Genomic DNA, 18823 nt, shown 5'->3' on the forward strand with positions numbered 1-18823 from the left:
AAGATACAAAATCCCCACCAATTTTACACTTGAAAATATGACTTTATCACATTTCCTAGTATGAAGGGTGAACAGACAGCTTCTTGGCTTCCAGTATGTTCTATTATCCTCTAGTAGACTTTCTTATTGATGGTGCTCTTTGCAGGGAGTGTCCTGGATTTCTTACATGAAATTCCACACACAACTGTGAATTCTAAAAGTACTTAAATCTTGAAAATGAAGTACGCAAACATCAACAAAAAAACAGTTTTTAAAAACCCACTGCTAATTGTTAAGGCTTTAAAAAATTACTTTGAGCCCAAAATAGCCAAACTCACATTCACGGATGTTTTAGACCCTGGAGTTTTGTTGTTTGTCAAATACTATTCCTGATACAGTTCCCTGGGAAAATATTTCCTATTAACAATTTTTGGGGTCTTAGGCTATTTTAAAAACCCTCTATGGAATTTTTAGTTCCACATACAGTTCTTTTCACTGCATCCTGAGCTACATCTTCCAATAATAAATGTCCAAAATCCCAGTTTGTAAAAAAGCAAAAAGCATTCCCCCACCCTGTGACAAAATATGATTAAAACTAAAACTTCTTCATGAGTTACGCTTATTTTACTTGGCTTTTAGTTGATTTTTTAAAAGTTGTTGTTTTTGACAAAATTATACAAACATTACAAAACAGGAAGAACTTGGATTTTTTTTTTTCATGTAGTTTTTGGGATCATATCACAAACCGAAACAGAGCTATCACTAAGATCCCATAGCAGGAAATCCCACCCTGTGGTGTCATTATATTACATTTGCAAAAGTGACTGTCCTTCCTGGAGCTTTCATATTTCATATGCTCTGAACTTCGCTGTTACCATCTTTCTGTATCAGCACACATTTTCCCTCTTCCTGGGGCACGGAGGAGTAGTGTGCAAGTTTGTTTGTTTTTTTTTTTTAATGTTCTTCACAACTCTTTTAACTAATCTTTTAGGGCTGAATCCACCGGCTCTCTAAAATTGGAGGCTGACAGCTCATGGACTAACAGGGGCCCTGAAACTTCTGTTCCTGCCCAGTTGCGCTCGCAGGCAACTTTTTTTTTTTTTTTTTAATGTCCTCGAGTCCACATCCACGATCGCTAGAATCCTGCTCCGGGTTTTCGCGCAGCCCGCGTGATTGACACATGATATCACCGGGGGCGGGTCCCAGCGTGGAGGTGGAGGTGGCGGCGACGCTGAAATGCTGCGGAGCCCGCGCGCGAGTGCTCAGCACGCAGGAGTTTGCGGTGGCCCCGCAGCCAGAGCTCTGCGGGCTAAGCAGCGGCTGCGGGCGGCGTGCATGTGCCGGGAAGGCCGGCCCTAGGCTCTGCACTAGGCAAGAGCCTTCACTCCCTCCGAGGACCTGGCGAGATCAGGTGAGAATGGTGCTTTTTGATTTTCAAGGACCTGGACGTTTTCGGAGCTGGCTCTAGCTCGGTGCCCGGCGCTCTGCGGTCGGCCCTACAGCTGGAGAGCTGGCTTCTTTCGCTTTCCCGTAGCCGGGCAGCGAGTTCCTCGTGTGCGGACGCGGGCTGGCATCGCAGCGCACCCGCGTGTCTGTGCGCATTGTTGGCGACCGATCCGCCGGGCGCTTGTGCCAGACCTGACTTTCCCGTTCCCGAATGCGGGTTTGCCTCGAGCAGACGCGCCGCTCGGACGCGCTTTTGACTGCTGGGCATTCCGTGGGGGGCCAAACGTGCACGGCCGCGTGTGTCCCCGGCTCGTGGCAGCCCATCACGGCGAGTAGGACAGCGTCCCGGGCTGGCAAGGGACTCACGTGTTTCTGTCTCTGCTCGTCTGCAGCCGGCGTGGCGACTGCGGGGACGCGGACCTGCGGGGACCCGAGCGCCCGGGACGACGCCGGGCCGCGCGCCTGACGACCGAGACGGGACGGTGCTGTGGAGCGGGCGCCGCGCGCACCCGGCGGATGTCCCGGAGCCGCCCTCGGCCGCCGCCAACCGCGGAGAAGCGCCCCTGCCCGGGGGCCGCCGAGGCCGCAGCGCGGGCTATGAGCGCCCGGCCGCCCCGGCGCGCTTGATGCGGCGCGCACCCCGCCCGCTCGGCGCCCCGGGCCGGCGCCGCGGAGGCCGAGGTGAGTGCGGGCGGCAGGTGCGGGCCGGGGCGGACCGGGCGGTCCTGGCGGTCCTCGAGCAGCCCGTGCCAAGCGCGCGGCACCCGATGGCGCTGGGGATCCAGCGCCCGCCTGTGCTCCGAGCGCAGTGCCTTGGGACGCGGGGAGAGGGCGCTGCCTCCTCCCGCCCGCGAGCTGTTTTCATTCATAACTTTCCCCGGCCGGACCCGCCGCGGCTCCGTGCCCTTGAGGCCTCGGCGCGGGGCCCAAGCGCCCGGCGGTGCTGCCCACAGTGCTGTCTGCGCGCACCAGCTTCTCCCTGGGCGGGTGCGGGGCGCCTAGGTGCTCCGCCAGAGCGAACTTGCTTGGGAATGCCCTGTAAAATGCGAATTAAAGCCATGCCTGGGGGTTTCATTACTCAAGCCATTCCCACGTCTTCCTTTCTTGTGGATGAGACTTGGCACATTTAAAGTCTTCGTTTTGGAGTTTTAAATTTTTAAAAAATAGATAGGGCACGGGAGTAACGATTGGCCGTTTTCCAGTATCGTTTAGGACTTCGGCACTAAAGCCTGTTGTCACGGATGTTTCTCGTGTGAGGAGAAGGTAGAATAAACTAGAGGGCCCCCAAGAAGCTAATATGTAGTCTGGGAACATTAGTTAGCATCCGTAGCAAGCTGTCTTTCCTTGAGACTTTTTTTTTCTATTGGCACTGGGAAATTGCAGAGGGGTGTCGTCTTGAATTAGGGTGCCTCTGTGGGTTTGGAGGGCATTTGTGTGAAAAATATTCTACATGCCCACTGCCCAGAAACGGAAACGTTCAGCGTTTGGTCTGTTTTAGGAAGAATACGTTATACATTGGAAATTATTTCTTGGCGTGGAAATGTGTTTGTTGTCTCAAGATATTAGTGTATTTTATCACAAAAACCAGGTCGATTCAGGGCTTGTTGAAAGTCAAGGTCTGCTGTGTAGATGAATGGAAGGAAATAAAGATAATGCAGAAAGACCAGGGTTCCTTTCCCTGCTCTACAGGCTTGATGCTTGTGCATAAGTTATTCTTGTTACGTGAGTGAGCCTTGTTTAACCTTTCAAGAAACTTAAACCCCAGGTTTGTGTGTGTGTGTCCCAGTGCCAGGAAGACAGGCAGAGCCGCAGCCTTCTTCATTCCTTGTAGATTCTTTTTCTTATCTCACAGATCAGTGATGAGCTTTAGATCCCGACTCTGCCGAAAACGGCCATTTGAGATTCCACATGAGCTCGGAATATCTTCAGTGTTTTGGAAATTGCCTTGATTAATTTTCTCATTAATCTAAAGCTCTTAACAGCGTACAAATGGCCAAGAGGCCACAGCACTAAAGCCATTCTTAGTCGTTGAAAAGTAGCTGACATTTTCCCTACGTGAACTGCCAGTGAACTGATTGTGAACTCCCCGAGAACAGTTCCAGGGCGCACACTGAATGCTCCCTTCGAAGGCATATTTCATTTTAATTATTTGTTAGGTTTGCAAACAGGAAGACATGACTTCCTCTGCTTTTTAGAAGCTGGAGAGCAACTTTTAATTTTTATGGCATGAGGTCTTTTGCTTGCCTGCTTCCTGTGATGTGGTCCTCTACAATCTTTTTTGGAGTTGGACTCCTGCCAGGATTCTGCATCATTGAAATCAGCCGATGGAGGCGATCATTACCAGGTGGTTTGGGCAATTTGTTACTTGACGGGAGCCCCCCTCCCCCAAATGCTTTCTCATTCATTTTCTCTCTCACCCTTCTTTAGGATTTCCGATGCATGCCAGGTTTCCGCTGACTGCCGGAATTGGAGATCACTCCACATGGATCCCCCAAGCCAGCATGGCAGCCACACTTCGCTAGTGGTGATTCAGCCACCGGCTCTGGAAGGGCGGCACAGGTTAGACTGTGACACTCAGCCTGCTGCGATTCTGTCCCTGGACCAGATCAAGGCCATCAGAGGCAGCAACGAATACACAGAGGGACCTTCAGCGCTGAGAAGGCCAGCTCCTCGCACTGCACCAAGACCCGAAAAGCAGGAAAGGACTCATGAAATCATACCAGCCAATGTGAACCACAGCTACGAGCACCGACCTGCCGGCCACTCCGGCAACGCCAGGGGCTCGGTGTTGAGCAGGTCGACCAGCACCGGAAGCGCAGCCAGTTCAGGGAGCAGCAGCAGCAGCAGCGCGACTTCTGAGCAGGGCCTGTTGGGAAGGTCTCCGCCCACCAGGCCCATCCCCGGTCATAGGTCAGATAGGGTCATCCGGACCCAACCCAAGCAGCTGCTTGTGGATGACTTGAAGGGCCCCTTGAAAGAGGACCCCACCCAGCACAAGTTCATCTGCGAACAGTGTGGCAAGTGCAAGTGTGGAGAGTGTACAGCCCCCCGGGCTCTGCCCTCCTGCCTGGCCTGCAACCGCCAGTGCCTTTGCTCGGCTGAGAGCATGGTGGAGTATGGGACCTGCATGTGCCTGGTCAAGGGCATTTTCTACCACTGCTCCAATGATGACGACGGGGGCTCCTACTCAGATAACCCGTGCTCCTGTTCACAGTCCCACTGCTGTTTCCGATACCTGTGCATGGGAGCCCTGTCTTTATGCCTCCCCTGCTTGCTCTGCTACCCTCCCGCCAAGGGCTGCCTGAAGCTGTGCAGGGGTTGTTATGACTGGACCCACCGCCCAGGCTGCCGGTGTAGAAACTCCAACACTGTCTATTGTAAGCTGGAGAGCTGCCCCTCAAGGGCTCAGGGCAAGCCGTCATGATTTCTGGAGGTGGACTGGACCTCCTGAATGTCCAGCTTCCAACCGTGGCTGTTAGGAAACATGGGATTTCTTCCCGTCGGTCTCTGATGCTCCTCAGTAGGAGTGAACTGTGAAACTGCGCCCAGCTTGCTCCCACCCCACCTCAAGGGTTCTGGGAGCTGGGAGTGCCTCTGGGGCCTTTGTGTGCTGCATCAGCCTTCCCACTGTGTCTGTGAGGATGTATGCACGCCCAGACTTGGCTGAGAGATGTTTGGGGTCGGGTACTGTGGGGTCAGGGACTTGGTTTGGTTTATTAAAAAGTAACCGTGTAAGTGCTTAAATAAGCTATATATTAATCTGCCTCTGATGAGAGCTATCTTAGCCTCCCATCCCCAAGTCCAGTGGGAGGGTCTACTTCTCAGAACACAGTTCGCTCGGCAACAGCTCACTGCCCTCCTTCCAGCCCTCGGATTCTCCCCACAATGCACTCTGGAGGTGCCAGTGGGTCATCCCTCCTTACCACCCACCCCTTTTTGGTCATAGTTCTGGATTCACTCTGCAGCGTTGGTCTTCACATTAGAGATGATGTTGGCTAATCCTTGTTCCACCTCTAGCGCCCCTGTCTGTGAAGGACTTCCTTCCCTTCCCACCCCCACTTCACCGAGGGCTGTTGGTAACTGTAGTTGAAATTCCTGTCTGGTCCGCCCCTGGGCCTCTCAGAGCTACAGCTCCGTAAGGTGCCTTTGGCCTCTGACTGGCCTTTTGACTCTGAACAGCTGGGTATTTCCAATCCTTCCTGTGTTTTCATTGCCTTAACCACAAGTTGTGGTGCTTTTTGTATATTATATGTATAAATCACAAAGTTGAATCCTGGCTATTTTTAAGACAAAAGTCTGTTAAACTTTTTTTATTGTAAAGAATATTTATTATGCGAATCTCTATTATTTTATGATATTTATTGCAAAAGACTGTTGAAATATACTCATGTCTGATTATAACATATCACTACTTCCTGAAAAACAAGGTGACTCGAAGAAAGTACATAAAGTACATATATGTTAACTACAATGCAGAAAATATATCAGTTAATGAAACTGTCTTGAGTTCATCGTTTTTTTTTTTGTTTTTTTTTTTAGCCTGTACTGCTAAATTAAATCAAATGGAACTTGATTTAACCTTTTCAGACTTCCAGGCACAGATGCCTTCAAGTTTGAAAAGGAATGTTTCCTGCAAAGTCCTTTAGTCAGAATTTTATGGTCTGGATTGCTTCATCAAATACTCAAGTGAGTTACTTTTGTAAAGTAAAGGGGTTTGTTTGTTTGTTTGTTTAAGATTAATGTCCCCGCTTTATTTTGTAAGTATGGGTTTTGTTGATAGCTTCTTGAGATGAGGCAAAACTACGTTTTTTATAAAGTATTTATCTTAACTCTATGGCCATTCAGAGATTAGTTTCCAACAGTAGGGCTTAAATGATTTAGGAATGTAAACATGCCAAGAGCCTCTGGAACTGTCATTTTAACAAACTTTTCCATAATTAGGAATTAGGATTGCCAAAGAAAGCTCATGTGCCAGAGAGCTGTCCAGGAAGCTTCCTGTGGCAGCCTTTTCCTTCGATGGACGCTACCCAGTTCTGTTCTGTGTCCTGGAAGGCCTGAAACTTCACATGGGAAAACAAGATTTTGATGCCTAATTACTGGGGCTAGTAAAGTGACTATGGACCTGGAGTCGTGAGGTCTGATAGACTTGCGTCTTAGGTTTTGTTTGTAGACCTGTCTTATCAGGTCACTGACCTGGTCTGCTTTTGAGAAGAGGATGGTGGTAATTCAAACCCAGGGCACCGGAAGCCACCCAGCTTCCTGTCATGTGGTTTCTTATGTGTTCTTCATAACTAAGCTTTCCTGTCATCAGTCGAGGTGTACTCTGGAGAAACTTGAAGTAGTTTTCTGTTAGGTCACTAAAGCTGCTGCTTGGCATGATACTTTATAGTTAAAATATTTTCTCAGCTCAGCCCCCAAGGGGAAATTTTAAATGAATGTTTGTGTTCAAAGACTACTTTGAAATATGTAGTACTTCAAAATATGAACTTGAGTATTTGTTTCACTGGTGTCTTACTGTTTAGTATTTTCCCGAGCTGGAGCTTTACGGAAGTATGTCAGCAGCAGGCTGCTCAAAGCTCTGGCTTTTTCTGTCCCTGTAAGACTATGTAGTGTGAATTAGGACCTGGTGCGAATTCCAACCTGAGCTGTAACCAGACTGAGAAGCATTGGCTTAGTCTGAAAGCAGTTGAGACCTTTTTAGGGGAAAGCACCAGCTGTATGCTCTAGGGTTTTAGCGCAGCTGTAGGTGGCTTATTGCATGTCTGGAGTTCATTCTCTGTAAACACCAGTCTGCTCAGAAGTGGCATAGGTTAGCAGCTGGGCCCTCTTGACAAGTCTGTCAGGTTGGCAAAGCACAGATCTGGCACTTCATAGACAGCCTCCTCTGTGATGTCTCTTGGTAAGTTCTGGAGGCCTGAGCTTCTGCACCTAACTAACCCTGACCACTGCCATGAACTTGGTGATGTTGGCAGGGAAGGGCACGCTTGGCACACAGCCTGAGCTTTTCATTCTTACACTTGGCCGTTCTACTTCAGCGGGAACCCATGGCATGCTGGATGCCTTTTTAAAGAACAAAACAAAAGGCAAACAAAACACATGTAGCTCAGGCTAGCCTTGAGCTTCTAACCCCCCTGCCTCAGCCCCCAGTGTGCTAGGATCATCGATGTACCAACCACTCATGGTGCTGGCTCAGTATGGAGCAAATGGTTCATTTCTGGTGTATTTTTAAATTTTAAAGACTTACTATTTAGATAATTTAATTGTGAATCGCAGAAGCCATGTGGGATTTATGAATTGAGTGACTTCCTGTACCAAAGCTTATAAGATGTAACCCAGCAGGAAGGGGAAATAGCCGTGCTATGAGAGCCTAAGGTGAATCTGTAAATACAGTCCGCACCATAGCACACTCTAGTTGTGACTTAAAAACAGTGGTCTTTAGTGGGAAAGGAAAGGAAAGCTAATCACCTAGGGTTTTGTTTTTTTTTTATCCTGATTTGGAGTTGAACATAAATACCCAATTGAAAATTTCTGCTTTCTGAGTCTAGAGGGGGAAAAAATATTTATCAAGAAACATTAAAACAAGAGGCTTTATTTTATTTTGAAATTACCTTTCCATTAAAAAATAAAGTGATGAAGTTTGTGGCAGATTTTATATACAACTATACAAACACCGACTCCTTTTGGAACATACCAGTTACTGAATCAGAGGTGTCTAGATGAGCCTCCAGCTTCCCCAATGTGCTGTTTCTGTTGTTGTTTTTTAGGGGCATGAGAATATTTAAGCATCTTATAAACTTAAATTCTTCTTTTGGCTAAGTGATAGTCGAGACCTGTTCTCCACCATCCCTAATTCATGAGTATAGTACAATTAAAATGCCCATCGATGTACCTGACAGTAACTGTCATAGGCTCTGATTGCCAGGCCGTGTTCAAGCACAGTAGAGTGTTAAAGCTACAGATGGATCCCGGTGTATACCTCTTCAAAAGGCGATTTTATTTTACTGTGTGTTCGGTGGGGGATGGGCAGGGACATGCTTTGGTGCACAGGGTGGGGGCACCAGGGCACACAGGTTGCCCGTTAGACATTTTAAAATTCATAGGTCTAGGTTGTAGGTCAAGCCTGTTCTGAAGACTCAGGAAAGGGACCTGCGCTGTGTCAAAGGGCTTCTGGGGTGACTATCAGGCACTTTTGGAGCTGACTCAGGTCCTGCTGTCTTGACTTGACATGAAGCCAAGCCCCGGCTTCCGAAGGCACAGGTTTGTGATGTCTGGAGACTGGCCAGGACTCTTTCATGCAGTATAGCGTTTTTCCTTCCTTTTGCAGCTATCATTGCCTTCTGGCCGCACGTCGCCTTCACTGTCTCTCTCTTTTTATCAGTCTTTGCTTCATAGTTAATATACTTGACTGTGAGTTAAGACATGGACCCGTCTTCCCCATGTGTTTGCTCAGGTGTCCAGAACAAGTGACAAATGGCTTTGTTGCCATGGTTATTTTTCATGCGGTAACATTAAAATTAGCTTCAAGCTGAGCCTGTGTTTGTCCTGTTATGGCTTCTGTGGTGATCATAGACCAGGCAGGTTCATACGTTGGCAAGAAGCAACGGCAGCTTGGTGTGAACTTGGGTGGTGGGTCTTTACCGTTTCATCTGAGTGTGTTGGGACAGCAGTAATCAAAAGCTACATCAAGGGTCCTTTTCTGCATCCTTAAATTGATGTTATCTGTCAGGTAGGTAACTCCATACTAGGCATGCTAATAATTCTAACTGAAAAAGCCAGTAGGAAGCCAGGACTATTTTGAACTAGCTAGTTGGCAATATGTCCTAGCAGCACCTCCTGGTAATCTAAGCTATTTGAAAAAGTCATCACGGAATCTTAATTTTCCTGTAGAAAGAAACTGAACTGTCGGCTAAGCCAGTCTTTATCTTAGGAGCAAGAGGCCCAGGGCCAGATGACTGTTTGCCTAGAGTCACGATCTAGTAGTCAAAATCAACTTTACTGAAAACGAGTAAACATAGCCATGCTTTCTAAATTTGTCTTCATGGTAAATGGCTGGAAGGAAGGCAAGAAAGGCTGACCTGGAAGATGGGGGGCTTGATGGATGTTCCTGGTTAATTACAATAAAATCGAGCAGATTTGTTAAAATAGTGGATTAAGTGGTGGTTTGAGAAAGACAAGCACCAGAACTAGACATAAAGGATGGAAGAAAATCAGCTCTAGGTTTGCCAGCCGAAGATGCTAGTGTTACAGTCGTCTGAGAGGACAAACACCAACCGCGTCCCTTATGGCCAAACCTTTCCACCCAGAATCTCTGCGAGGAACCTTGGCTTTTGACTCAGAAACAGCCCCCACGTTCCTACCATTCAGTCTACAAATGTCCCAGAGTTAGCTTGCAGGCGTGTGTCTAGAACTTGTGAAAAGAAAAGTAGAGACCAGGTGAGAAGAGCAGCCCAGAGAAGGAAGTTCCAGCTGTAGTGAGCTGAAAGGAACTGGAAATGCAAGAATACCAAGGACAGAAAGCCACAGGGCCGTGGGGCTGTTTATAGGTGGGTTTGCGATGGAGACCCTAGGAATAATACACACGTTTGGGGCCTGGGCAAAGGGGAGATGGTGGCTTTGTTGAATGGGTGTGATTCATTGTGGGTGGATTGGAAGAAGCTTTGAGAGATACTGCGGTGATCATGAAGCATGCTGGGAGAGTGGCCAGCCCAGGCTGTGGGAAAGGCCTGGGGTTAAGGGAGGTAGTGAAGGCTTATCATCCTAGAGGTAGGAGGCTGAGAGGTGTTCTTTTGTTTTTTGTTTTGTGTTTGTTGTTTTTTTCTGAGAGAGAGAGTCTCATATGGAACTTACTGTGTAGCCGTCGATGACCTTGACTGTCTGATCTTTCTGCTTTAATTCCAACGTGCTGGGATTACAAGTGTGTGCTGCCACTCTCTGCCTCCATGGTGCTGGAGACGGAGCCCAGAGCTTCCTGCATGAGAGGCAAGCGTGCTCTCCAGACTGAGCGGTCTTTAGCTTGAAGAGTTTGCGGAACTACCTACATTTTAGGTGTCAGAGAGCAGTACAAAGCCAACAGGGAGAAGGTAAGTGGTATAGCCACCAAGGATCTGAAGACAAGACTTGCAGGTGGAAATGAGTAATAGATGTCGAAAGCTGTGGCAACCAAATTCATAAAGACTAACAATAAATAGTCGTAGTAGCATAATAAACTAATTAAAGAGTAACTTGGCAAGACCAAAGGAAGAGGAAAGGAAAGGACAAATGGATATGAAGAGGGAGGGGGGAAGGCTGTAGAAAAGGTGAGAAGCCATGGACCTGTTGACAGGTGCTTCAGGATCCGGCCAGATACCCAAAAGAGCAGCAGCACCTCAGCTCTCATGGAGCAGGAGCATTTGAGGGGCCGAGGGCCTCCATGTTGCTGAGGCACAGGTTAGAGGGCAGCGAGGCAGAGTGTCGTGTGTCGTGTTCCCCCACTCCCCCTACCCTCCCACTCCCCCCCGACCCCCCCAGCCCCCCCCCCCATCCCAGGGCAGTGAGAAGTGCTACCTCTCCACAGGCTGGGGGAAGCTTGGACAGTGCTCAAGGGTTTGTTGAGATGCCTGGTCAGAAGACTGGGTGGTTCCAGTGAGGGTGGCACAGGGGGACTGGGAGGAAGAAGCAGGAAAGACAGCTGTGGACCCAGCAGCTCTGAGTCAGGATCCTGGCAGGCAGCCACAGCTTGTGCTGAGGAAGTCTGAGGAGGAGGAGGAGCAGCGGGAGGAAGGGGAGGCTGAGGATCTGGAAGAGTGTGTAAGCAACACAACAGAGCACCAGAAAGTGTGGACGGAAGAGCAAGTCCGGAAGCTGGTTCTCCTGTTTGGAAGTTATAGGTGCTTTGACTTTTTTAAAAAATTACTTTTAGCCAGGCGACGGTGACGCATGCCTTTAATTTCAGCACTCGGGAGGCTGAGCCAGGCAGATCTCTGTGAGTTCTACAGAGATCCAGGACAGGAACCAAAACTACACAGAGAAACCCTATCTCGAAAAATGGAAAAAAAAAATTTTTTTAGATTTATTTGTTTTATTGTATGTGTATGAGTGGTTTGCCTGTGTGTGTGTTTAACATCCCTGCTCCTGGTTCTCTTCAGAGGCCGGAAGAAGGCATCACATCCAGTGGAACTGGAGTTGGTTATGGTTAGGATGGGTGCTGGAAACCAAACTCAGTTACTCTACAAGACCAAGTGTTTCTAACCAGTGGGCCACCTCTCCAGCCTGCTTTAACTTGTTTGAAAGCTGGTAGTTGTAAGTTCAGTAATGTGGTAGTTTGAATGTGAAGTATGCCCCACAGTCTCAGGTATTCGAACCCTGGCCCCCAGTTGGTGGTGGTGTTTGGGGATATTTAGGGGGTGCAGCTCTGTGGAGGAAGTATGTTGGGGATGGAGCCCAGGATTTCATCCATGCTAGGCAAATGTATTGAGTTTTATCTCCAGCTCCAGATGTATGATTTCTTAAAGAATCTTTGTCTTCAGGAGTAAACTAGGGAGAATGTATGGCAAGTAGAGTGTGCCTTATTAATGGAAACTGTGCATAAAATCCTTACTGAACAGAGAAAATACCTTCATGAAAACTGGTGGAGCAGTAGGTTCACTCGAGGAATAGGCGGCAGCAAAAGGTCTGTTTCTCAAATTTCTGCACTGCAGAGTGTGGCAGAGGGTGTCTGGGGGTGGCAGAGGGTGTCTGAGGGTGGCAGAGGGTATCTGGAGGTGGCAGAGGGTGGCTGAGGGTGTCTGGAGGTGGCAGAGGGTGTCTGAGGGTGTCTGGGGGTGGCTGAGGGTGGCAGAGGGTGTCTGGGGGTGGCAGAGGGTGTCTGGAGGTGGCAGAGGGTATCTGGAGGTGGCAGAGGGTATCTGGAGGTGGCAGAGGGTGTCTGAGGGTGTCTGGGGGTGGCTGAGGGTGGCTGAGGGTGGCAGAGGGTGTCTAGAGGTGGCAGAGGGTGGCAGAGGGTGTCTAGAGGTGGCAGAGGGTGGCAGAGGGTGACTGAGGGTGTCTGGGGGTGGCAGAGGGTGGCGGAGGGTGTCTGGGGGTGGCAGAGGGTATCTGGGGGTGACTGAGGGTGGCAGAGGGTGTCTGAGGTTGGCAGAGGGTGTCTAAGGGTAGCAGAGGGTGTCTGAAGGTGGCAGAGGGTGTCTGAGGTTAGCAGAGGGTGGCTAAGGGTAGTAGAAGGTGTCTGAGGATGGTAGAGGGTGTCTGGGGGTGGCTAAGGGTGGCAGAGGGTGGCACCTACATCTGAGTTCCGTCCTCCTGTCTGGGTTTGAGTGCTGTAGCTTAGTAGTAAAAGCTTCAGTCAAACCTGATTCCCTAAGAGAGGAACAGTTGATTCTTCTGGGGTGCTGGGAACGGCCTCTGCCCACCAGGAGAGAGACCCTGTGGTGTCAGCCATGTCTCCAGAGCCCGGGCTGGTTCCTTCATTCATGGTTTCTGACCGGCTTGACAATGACTGTCACTTAGTCTTTGTTATTCGCCTTTGGTCAGGTTTTCTGTTCATTTTGTTTTGGTCTTTGATGCTGGAAATATCATTCAGTAGGAGAGAAAAGAAAGTGGAAATGATGCTAAAAACTGCAGTCAGCCTTCTAGGACCCAGATTGGTGCTTGTTCTTACTGTAGAGAAGGAACTTGTAGGGAGCGGGACATAGTTCAGTCTGTCAAGTGCATGCCATACAAGCATGCCCCAGAACCTGTGTAGGAAGCAAGGCATGGTGGGTGCGCATCACTGATAGGAGGGAGACAGATGATGGCGTCCACATACACAGACACACATGTGCACTCACACATATGTGAGCATACCTGCTATGTGTGTGTATGCGCGCGTGCGTGCGTGCGTGCGTGTGTGCGCGCGCGCGCGCGCGCACACACACACACACACACACACACACACACACACACACACCAGGAAATATTTATTGTTTCAGTGACTTTTAGACTCACCCCAAAAGCTTCAGTGTAAGGAAATAAGTCAAAACTTATGACCAAACTGAATCTGTTCCTACTGTTAACAACATCAGCGATTTTTAGAAAAATAAGAATAGTTTGGCTTTGTTGACAGTGTGTTGTTCGTTTATCCAAAGACCACGAGCATGTGCTCAGAACCCCAGCATCTGAGCAGTGGTTGGTAAGGTTTTAGCATCATCATTGGCGATTTTGCAATAGGAAAATGGGCTCATGTGAACAACCTGGGGGAGAGGAGATCGGACTTTGCAAGCCTGGGGAGGCTTCCCTGAGAAGACATGAGTGAGTATAGAGTGAGTGAGCTGTAGAGTATACCAGGCTGGTGGAGAAGGCAAGCTGCAGAGAAGTACCAAGGAGAGGACCTTAGCACGATGGGAAAATCACAGACAATCTGGTGTTTGGACTGTAAGTTGCCTGGTGTCTTAGGTTTAGTTGCTGTGATAAACACCATGACCCCAAACAACTTGGGAATGAAAGGGTTCATTTCAGCTTATAACTCTCAGGGCACACTGAGGAAGGTCGGGGCAGGAACTCAAGGCAGGAACCTGGAGGCAGGAGCTGAAGCAGAAACCATGGAGGAATGCTGCTTACTGGCTTGCTCCCCTTGGCTTGGTGAGTCTGCTTTCTTATACAGTTTAGGACCACCTCCCTAGGGGTGGCACTGCCCACAAGAGTCTGGCCCTACAGCATCACCAATCATGAAAATGACTTACAGGCTTGCCTACAGGCAATCTGATGGAGGTGCTTACACACACACACACACACACACACACACACACACACACACACATAACAAAACCCAAACCAAACCAGGTTTGGCAGCAGCAAGATCAGAGAGTGAGCTCAGTCCGGTGGGAAGTCAGAGCCATTCCCAGAACAATGGGACCAGAGTAGAGTTTCAGGGTGGTTCCTCAAGGCAGCAATGGAGAAAGCTGAGCGACTGGAGGTGGAAGGGGAGTGAGGTGAGTTCTCTGCTGAGACCGGATGCCTGGTGAGGAGGGCGGAGGCGGAATCTGGTACAGCTGCTCCCTGTAAGCAGAGATGCATTTCTGGAAAGGAATGAGGAGGAGGGAAGGCCAACACTTGTCTCCCCACTGCTCTGCTGAACTGAACTTCTCTCTCCTAGAACTGTTAATAAGTAATCCAGTGGCCAGGAAGCAAGAAGGCAGAGGAGAGCTGCCAACACCAACAGAAACAAAATTATCAATTCACTCTTCTACCCCAGCACTCCGGAGTTCCCTGCCTCGTACTCAAGAAAAGTGGAGTGTGTGAGCCCTGTTGTCAGAATCAAATCCTGGAATTTTAACATTCCAAGTCAACCACACCCTCCCAGTTTCCTAAAACCCTCTCCTTCCCCTGGAGCCCCATCCCCACTGGCCTCACCCAGCCCCTGCACTTCCCACCATTGGAGAACCATGAAAACCAGTATTTCAGGGTCCTGGCTTTCCTTATTCTGCTGTGTTTTTCTGTCTGTTGGTGAAGAGAGGGAGGACAGTACTGCCTGCAGAACAGGTCTACAAGGCCTGAGACAATGTGAAGCTACTCAGACTTAAACCAGGGAGGGACTTTAAAATCAGCTTGGATTCTTTCTTCAGTGTTCAAACAGCTGGTGGGAAAGAGACCCGACAGAAAGGGTGCACTGGAAGGGGGGTGGGGGTGCGAGGGGGAGGAGCATGCACGGGGGTGGGGGGTGAGGAAGCCACTGTTCAGAGGCCTGTGCTGGGCTGTGCCCGGGCTCAGGCTCCGTGGGACTGCTGGGTAAATATGGGAACTTGAGTTTGTATTCCCAGCACCCACGTCAAAGTCAAAGCCAGCGGTAGCATGTGCCTGTAACCCCAGCACTGCGTGGGGGGGCAGACGGCTGCCTCTCTGGAGCTTGCTGCTCAGGCCACCTAGCTGAACTGGTGAGTTCCAAGTTCAGCTAGAGACTTTGTCCCCCAAAATAACGTGGAGAGCTACAGAGGAAGACGTCCAACATTGACCTCTGGCCTCCACACGTGCATGTACACTCCACCCCCAGGCTGCTGATTTCATTGCACAGGCCTGCCCATACTTGGAATCTGGGAGCTTAATTGACAGTTCCTGAGAGGGGTACACCATAGCATAGTAAGTGGATGCAGGAGAGTCCAGTGTGTGTGTGTGTGTGTGTGTGTGTGTGTGTGTGTGTGTGTGTGTGTATGCTACAATTGAAAGCAAAATAATTTAGGGGTTTAGAACTGGTCCCTTTTCTCTTTGAGTTTGAAATGCTTGTAGGTGCTGGGCTGGAACTGGGTGTCTTCAGTTTTGTGATGGAGTGAGGCCCACATAGAAAGCTGGAAAGCCCCATTTGGAAGGTGATCATTAGAAAGTGGGGTGATGGATCTCAAAGTATGAGGGTCAGCACTCCCTTTCCAGCCTGGTCAGTGGCCATTTCGTTCTGCCACACTGAGTGGGTGCACGGTCTCAGGTGGATGTTTTAATGGGGGCAGGGATCCTCTTCAGGGGGGATGTCCTTTGTGTGAATTGTAAAAGAAGGCAAATTCTGGAAAGAAGAAAAGCTGGCAGAGTCCTTGAAGAAAAAAAAAAGTCTGTTCCAACTTGCCTGTCTTGAAAAAAGAAACCCCAACATTCCTTGAGAAGCAGTTTTTTCAAAGTATTTGCCCTGGAGCCCTCCTTCCTACTCACCCAAGCTTACCTTTCAAAACAAACATTTATTCCTTTCTACTACTGAGTGTGAGGAAGTTCCCCTGAGCTAGTGCCCTACAAACAGATCCCAGAGGCAACTGCCACCCCCACCCCCAGGGCAGGACAAATGACTAATGTAACCCACAGGCCTGGGTAGCCCAGGAGATTCTGTGATGGGCTGCTCAGATTTTACTGAGCGGAAAACACACACGCACAGGCAACCATACTGCTGTGTGCAAATCAAACCTTGGGTCCCTTTGACCCTCTGGAAAATGTGTGCCCCATGGAAAGAGATGAGTGACGCTTGGAAAGCTTGTGTCATTTATCATAAGATGTTCCCGGCTCAAGGCATGACTGCAAGACAAATAACCGTATTAAAGTCAGTCTTTTCCAGTTCATCACACCACCAGCTGTTTTCTCTGCCTCCTGCCCTGTCCTGTTCAGCCCGGCTCAGTGTAGGTGGCTGGGCTCGCGGTCCCAGTCTGTGCTTTCTGTTTTCTCTCCCCCTTCTCTGACACATAAATCTATTGGAATTGTTTCACTCCTAATCCCTATAACACACCTTCAAATCCAGTCCTCAGAGGCCACCTCTGCCTCTTTAATCTGATTAGCTTATAGCTAAATCTAAGCCTCTCTCTCTGATGGAATCATGATGCTGTGGGATAATGCTTTTGTACACTGGTTTATTAAAACACTGATTGGCCAGTAGCCAGGCAGGAAGTATAGGCGGGATAAGTAGACAAGGAGAATTCTGGGAAGAGGAAGGCTGAGTCAGGAGACGCCAGCCCGCCGTCCAGGGAGCAGCACGTAACGGCACATAAGTAAAGCCCTGGAAAAGGTAGCAACATAGAGATTAACAGAAATGGGGTGAGTTTAAGTGTAAGAGCTAGTCAGCAGTTAGCCTGAGCTAATGGCCAAGCAGTTTTAATTAATATAAGTCTCTGTGTGTTTTCTTAGGTCTGAGCAGCTGCAGGACCAGGCAGGACACAAAAAAGCTTTAGCTACATCAGGAGAAAGCAGTTTCACCCAGCAATTCTTCATTATTAGCTACTTTTTGTAAACTGCTCATCACTCTCGGTGTTTGCTTATGTGTTTGAGAGAGGCATGTGTGCACCAGTGCTAGTGGGCACCTGTGAACTGGCAGAGGCTGGAGGAGGTGTCCTGTTCTAGAACTCTGCGTTAATTCCTGGAGACAGACTCTCCCTGATCCTCCAGTCTCCAATTCTCACAGTGCGGGGATTACAGGCACTCCTGGGACCACACCCAGCTCTTTGGGTGGGTGGTGGGAACCAAGCTTACAATGAAGTTCTCCTTCATGCACAGCAAGTGCCCTGACCCACAGAGCCATCTCTCCAGCCCCTTAATACTTACATTTTGTCTCCAACCTGCACTAGAGCAGTCTGGGATTACAGGAATGATCCTCCTGTACCCTCAGATACCTGGTTCATGATAGGCATTCAATACATAGTCACTGATATTTTTATTACATTTTTACAATTGAATCATAAAAGGCAAACTTGATTCCTGTTTTTTTTCTGATCAACAGTCTATTGGCTACATTCATAAGTTCATATTCTGATATGATGTCCATCCAGCTTAAAGTCAGCTTGATCTTACAAACATAAACAGAATAATATTGTCTAATTTCCGCTGTAGAGAATTTTTGTCATATCATCAGTCACATCAAATGTTCCCAGGGGAGGACAGTTAAGGGCTTTGGCAGTGGCTTTATGAGTACCTCACCTGGGTCCCCTCTATGAGACCTGCCTACATAGGCCTGGCTTGGAACTACCAGTTACAATCCACTACTTCCTTTCCCTGGGCTGAGCTGATCATGAAGCAAACCGCTTGGTCTTTCCTGTGAAGGGTCTAGGTATCTTTGAGGGATGAATACTGAGCTGAAGCATCATCTGGGAACCACGGAATCTTGGGAATGGCCACTGCCATCTGAGTGGTTCAGCTGCTGCCTTACTGTGGCTCATGCTTCTGAACATGGAGTAGGGCTCCTCGCATACCCATTTCATCAAGCGAACTAGGGCTATCAACACTGTGCTTTGGGGACAGATCTCATCTCCAAGTGTCTGTGGTGGTCCCTCCCTATCTGCCAGGCAGATAGCCCCTGTGGTCTAGGATGGGATCGTCTCGGAATAAGGAGGACGATCATACTGATCATATTTCCCCTAAGTTTTAGCATTCCGACATGCTTGCAAGTTAATGAGGGGCCACAAGGTTGGCATAGCCTTAGAGAGAAGGCAGTTTGACAGGAATAAAACAGTTTCACCTTGATCGAGAACACTGGGACTAGACGCGGCTTCCTGGTGCTGGCAGGCTGTGGAGGTGAGGAGGGCGGATCCGAGTTGCTGCTGAGGCTTCAGCACGTGACCTGTGCTGTTAGGGAACACTGCAGGAAAAACAATCCCTGGGCCGGGAAGATGGCTCCGTCAGTAGCAACATGCTTGCTCTGCAAGTCTGAGGACCCAAGTTTGGTCCCCAGGACCCAGGTGTGGCAGTATGGCCTTGCCCTTGTAGTTCCAGCATGGAGGAGGCAGGTGGATTCCTGGGGTTCCCTGGCCTGACAGGCTAGTTTACTTGATGAGCTCCAGGCTGGTGAGAGAGCCTGTCTCAGAAAAGGTGGTGAAGGTGGCCCCTAAAACAACACCATCGGTTGTCCTCTGGCTTTCGTGTGTATGCACGTCTGCACACACCCTTGCACCTGCACACACACGATTCCTACTCCTATTTGGATTTTACG

The 18823-nt window shown here is 49.1% G+C and overlaps 1 protein-coding gene across 1 annotated transcript; it reads left to right on the top strand.

The window, feature by feature from the left end:
- Positions 1-2056: 2056 nt before the first annotated feature.
- On the top strand, positions 2057-5922 carry Spry1 (sprouty RTK signaling antagonist 1). The gene is made up of 2 exons (XM_059264676.1): positions 2057-2106; positions 3853-5922. Exon 2 carries the CDS (start codon positions 3908-3910, stop codon positions 4847-4849), a length of 942 nt encoding a protein of 313 aa, XP_059120659.1. The 5' UTR covers positions 2057-2106; positions 3853-3907; the 3' UTR covers positions 4850-5922.
- Positions 5923-18823: the final 12901 nt, after the last annotated feature.

This window comes from Peromyscus eremicus, chromosome 6, assembly GCF_949786415.1.
Source record: "Peromyscus eremicus chromosome 6, PerEre_H2_v1, whole genome shotgun sequence".
Taxonomy (NCBI): Eukaryota; Metazoa; Chordata; class Mammalia; order Rodentia; family Cricetidae; genus Peromyscus; species Peromyscus eremicus.

Coding starts and splice junctions, on each gene's coding strand:
- Spry1 (XM_059264676.1), top strand. CDS start 3,908: ATGGATCCCCCAAGCCAGCATGGCAGCCACACTTCGCTAGTGGTGATT.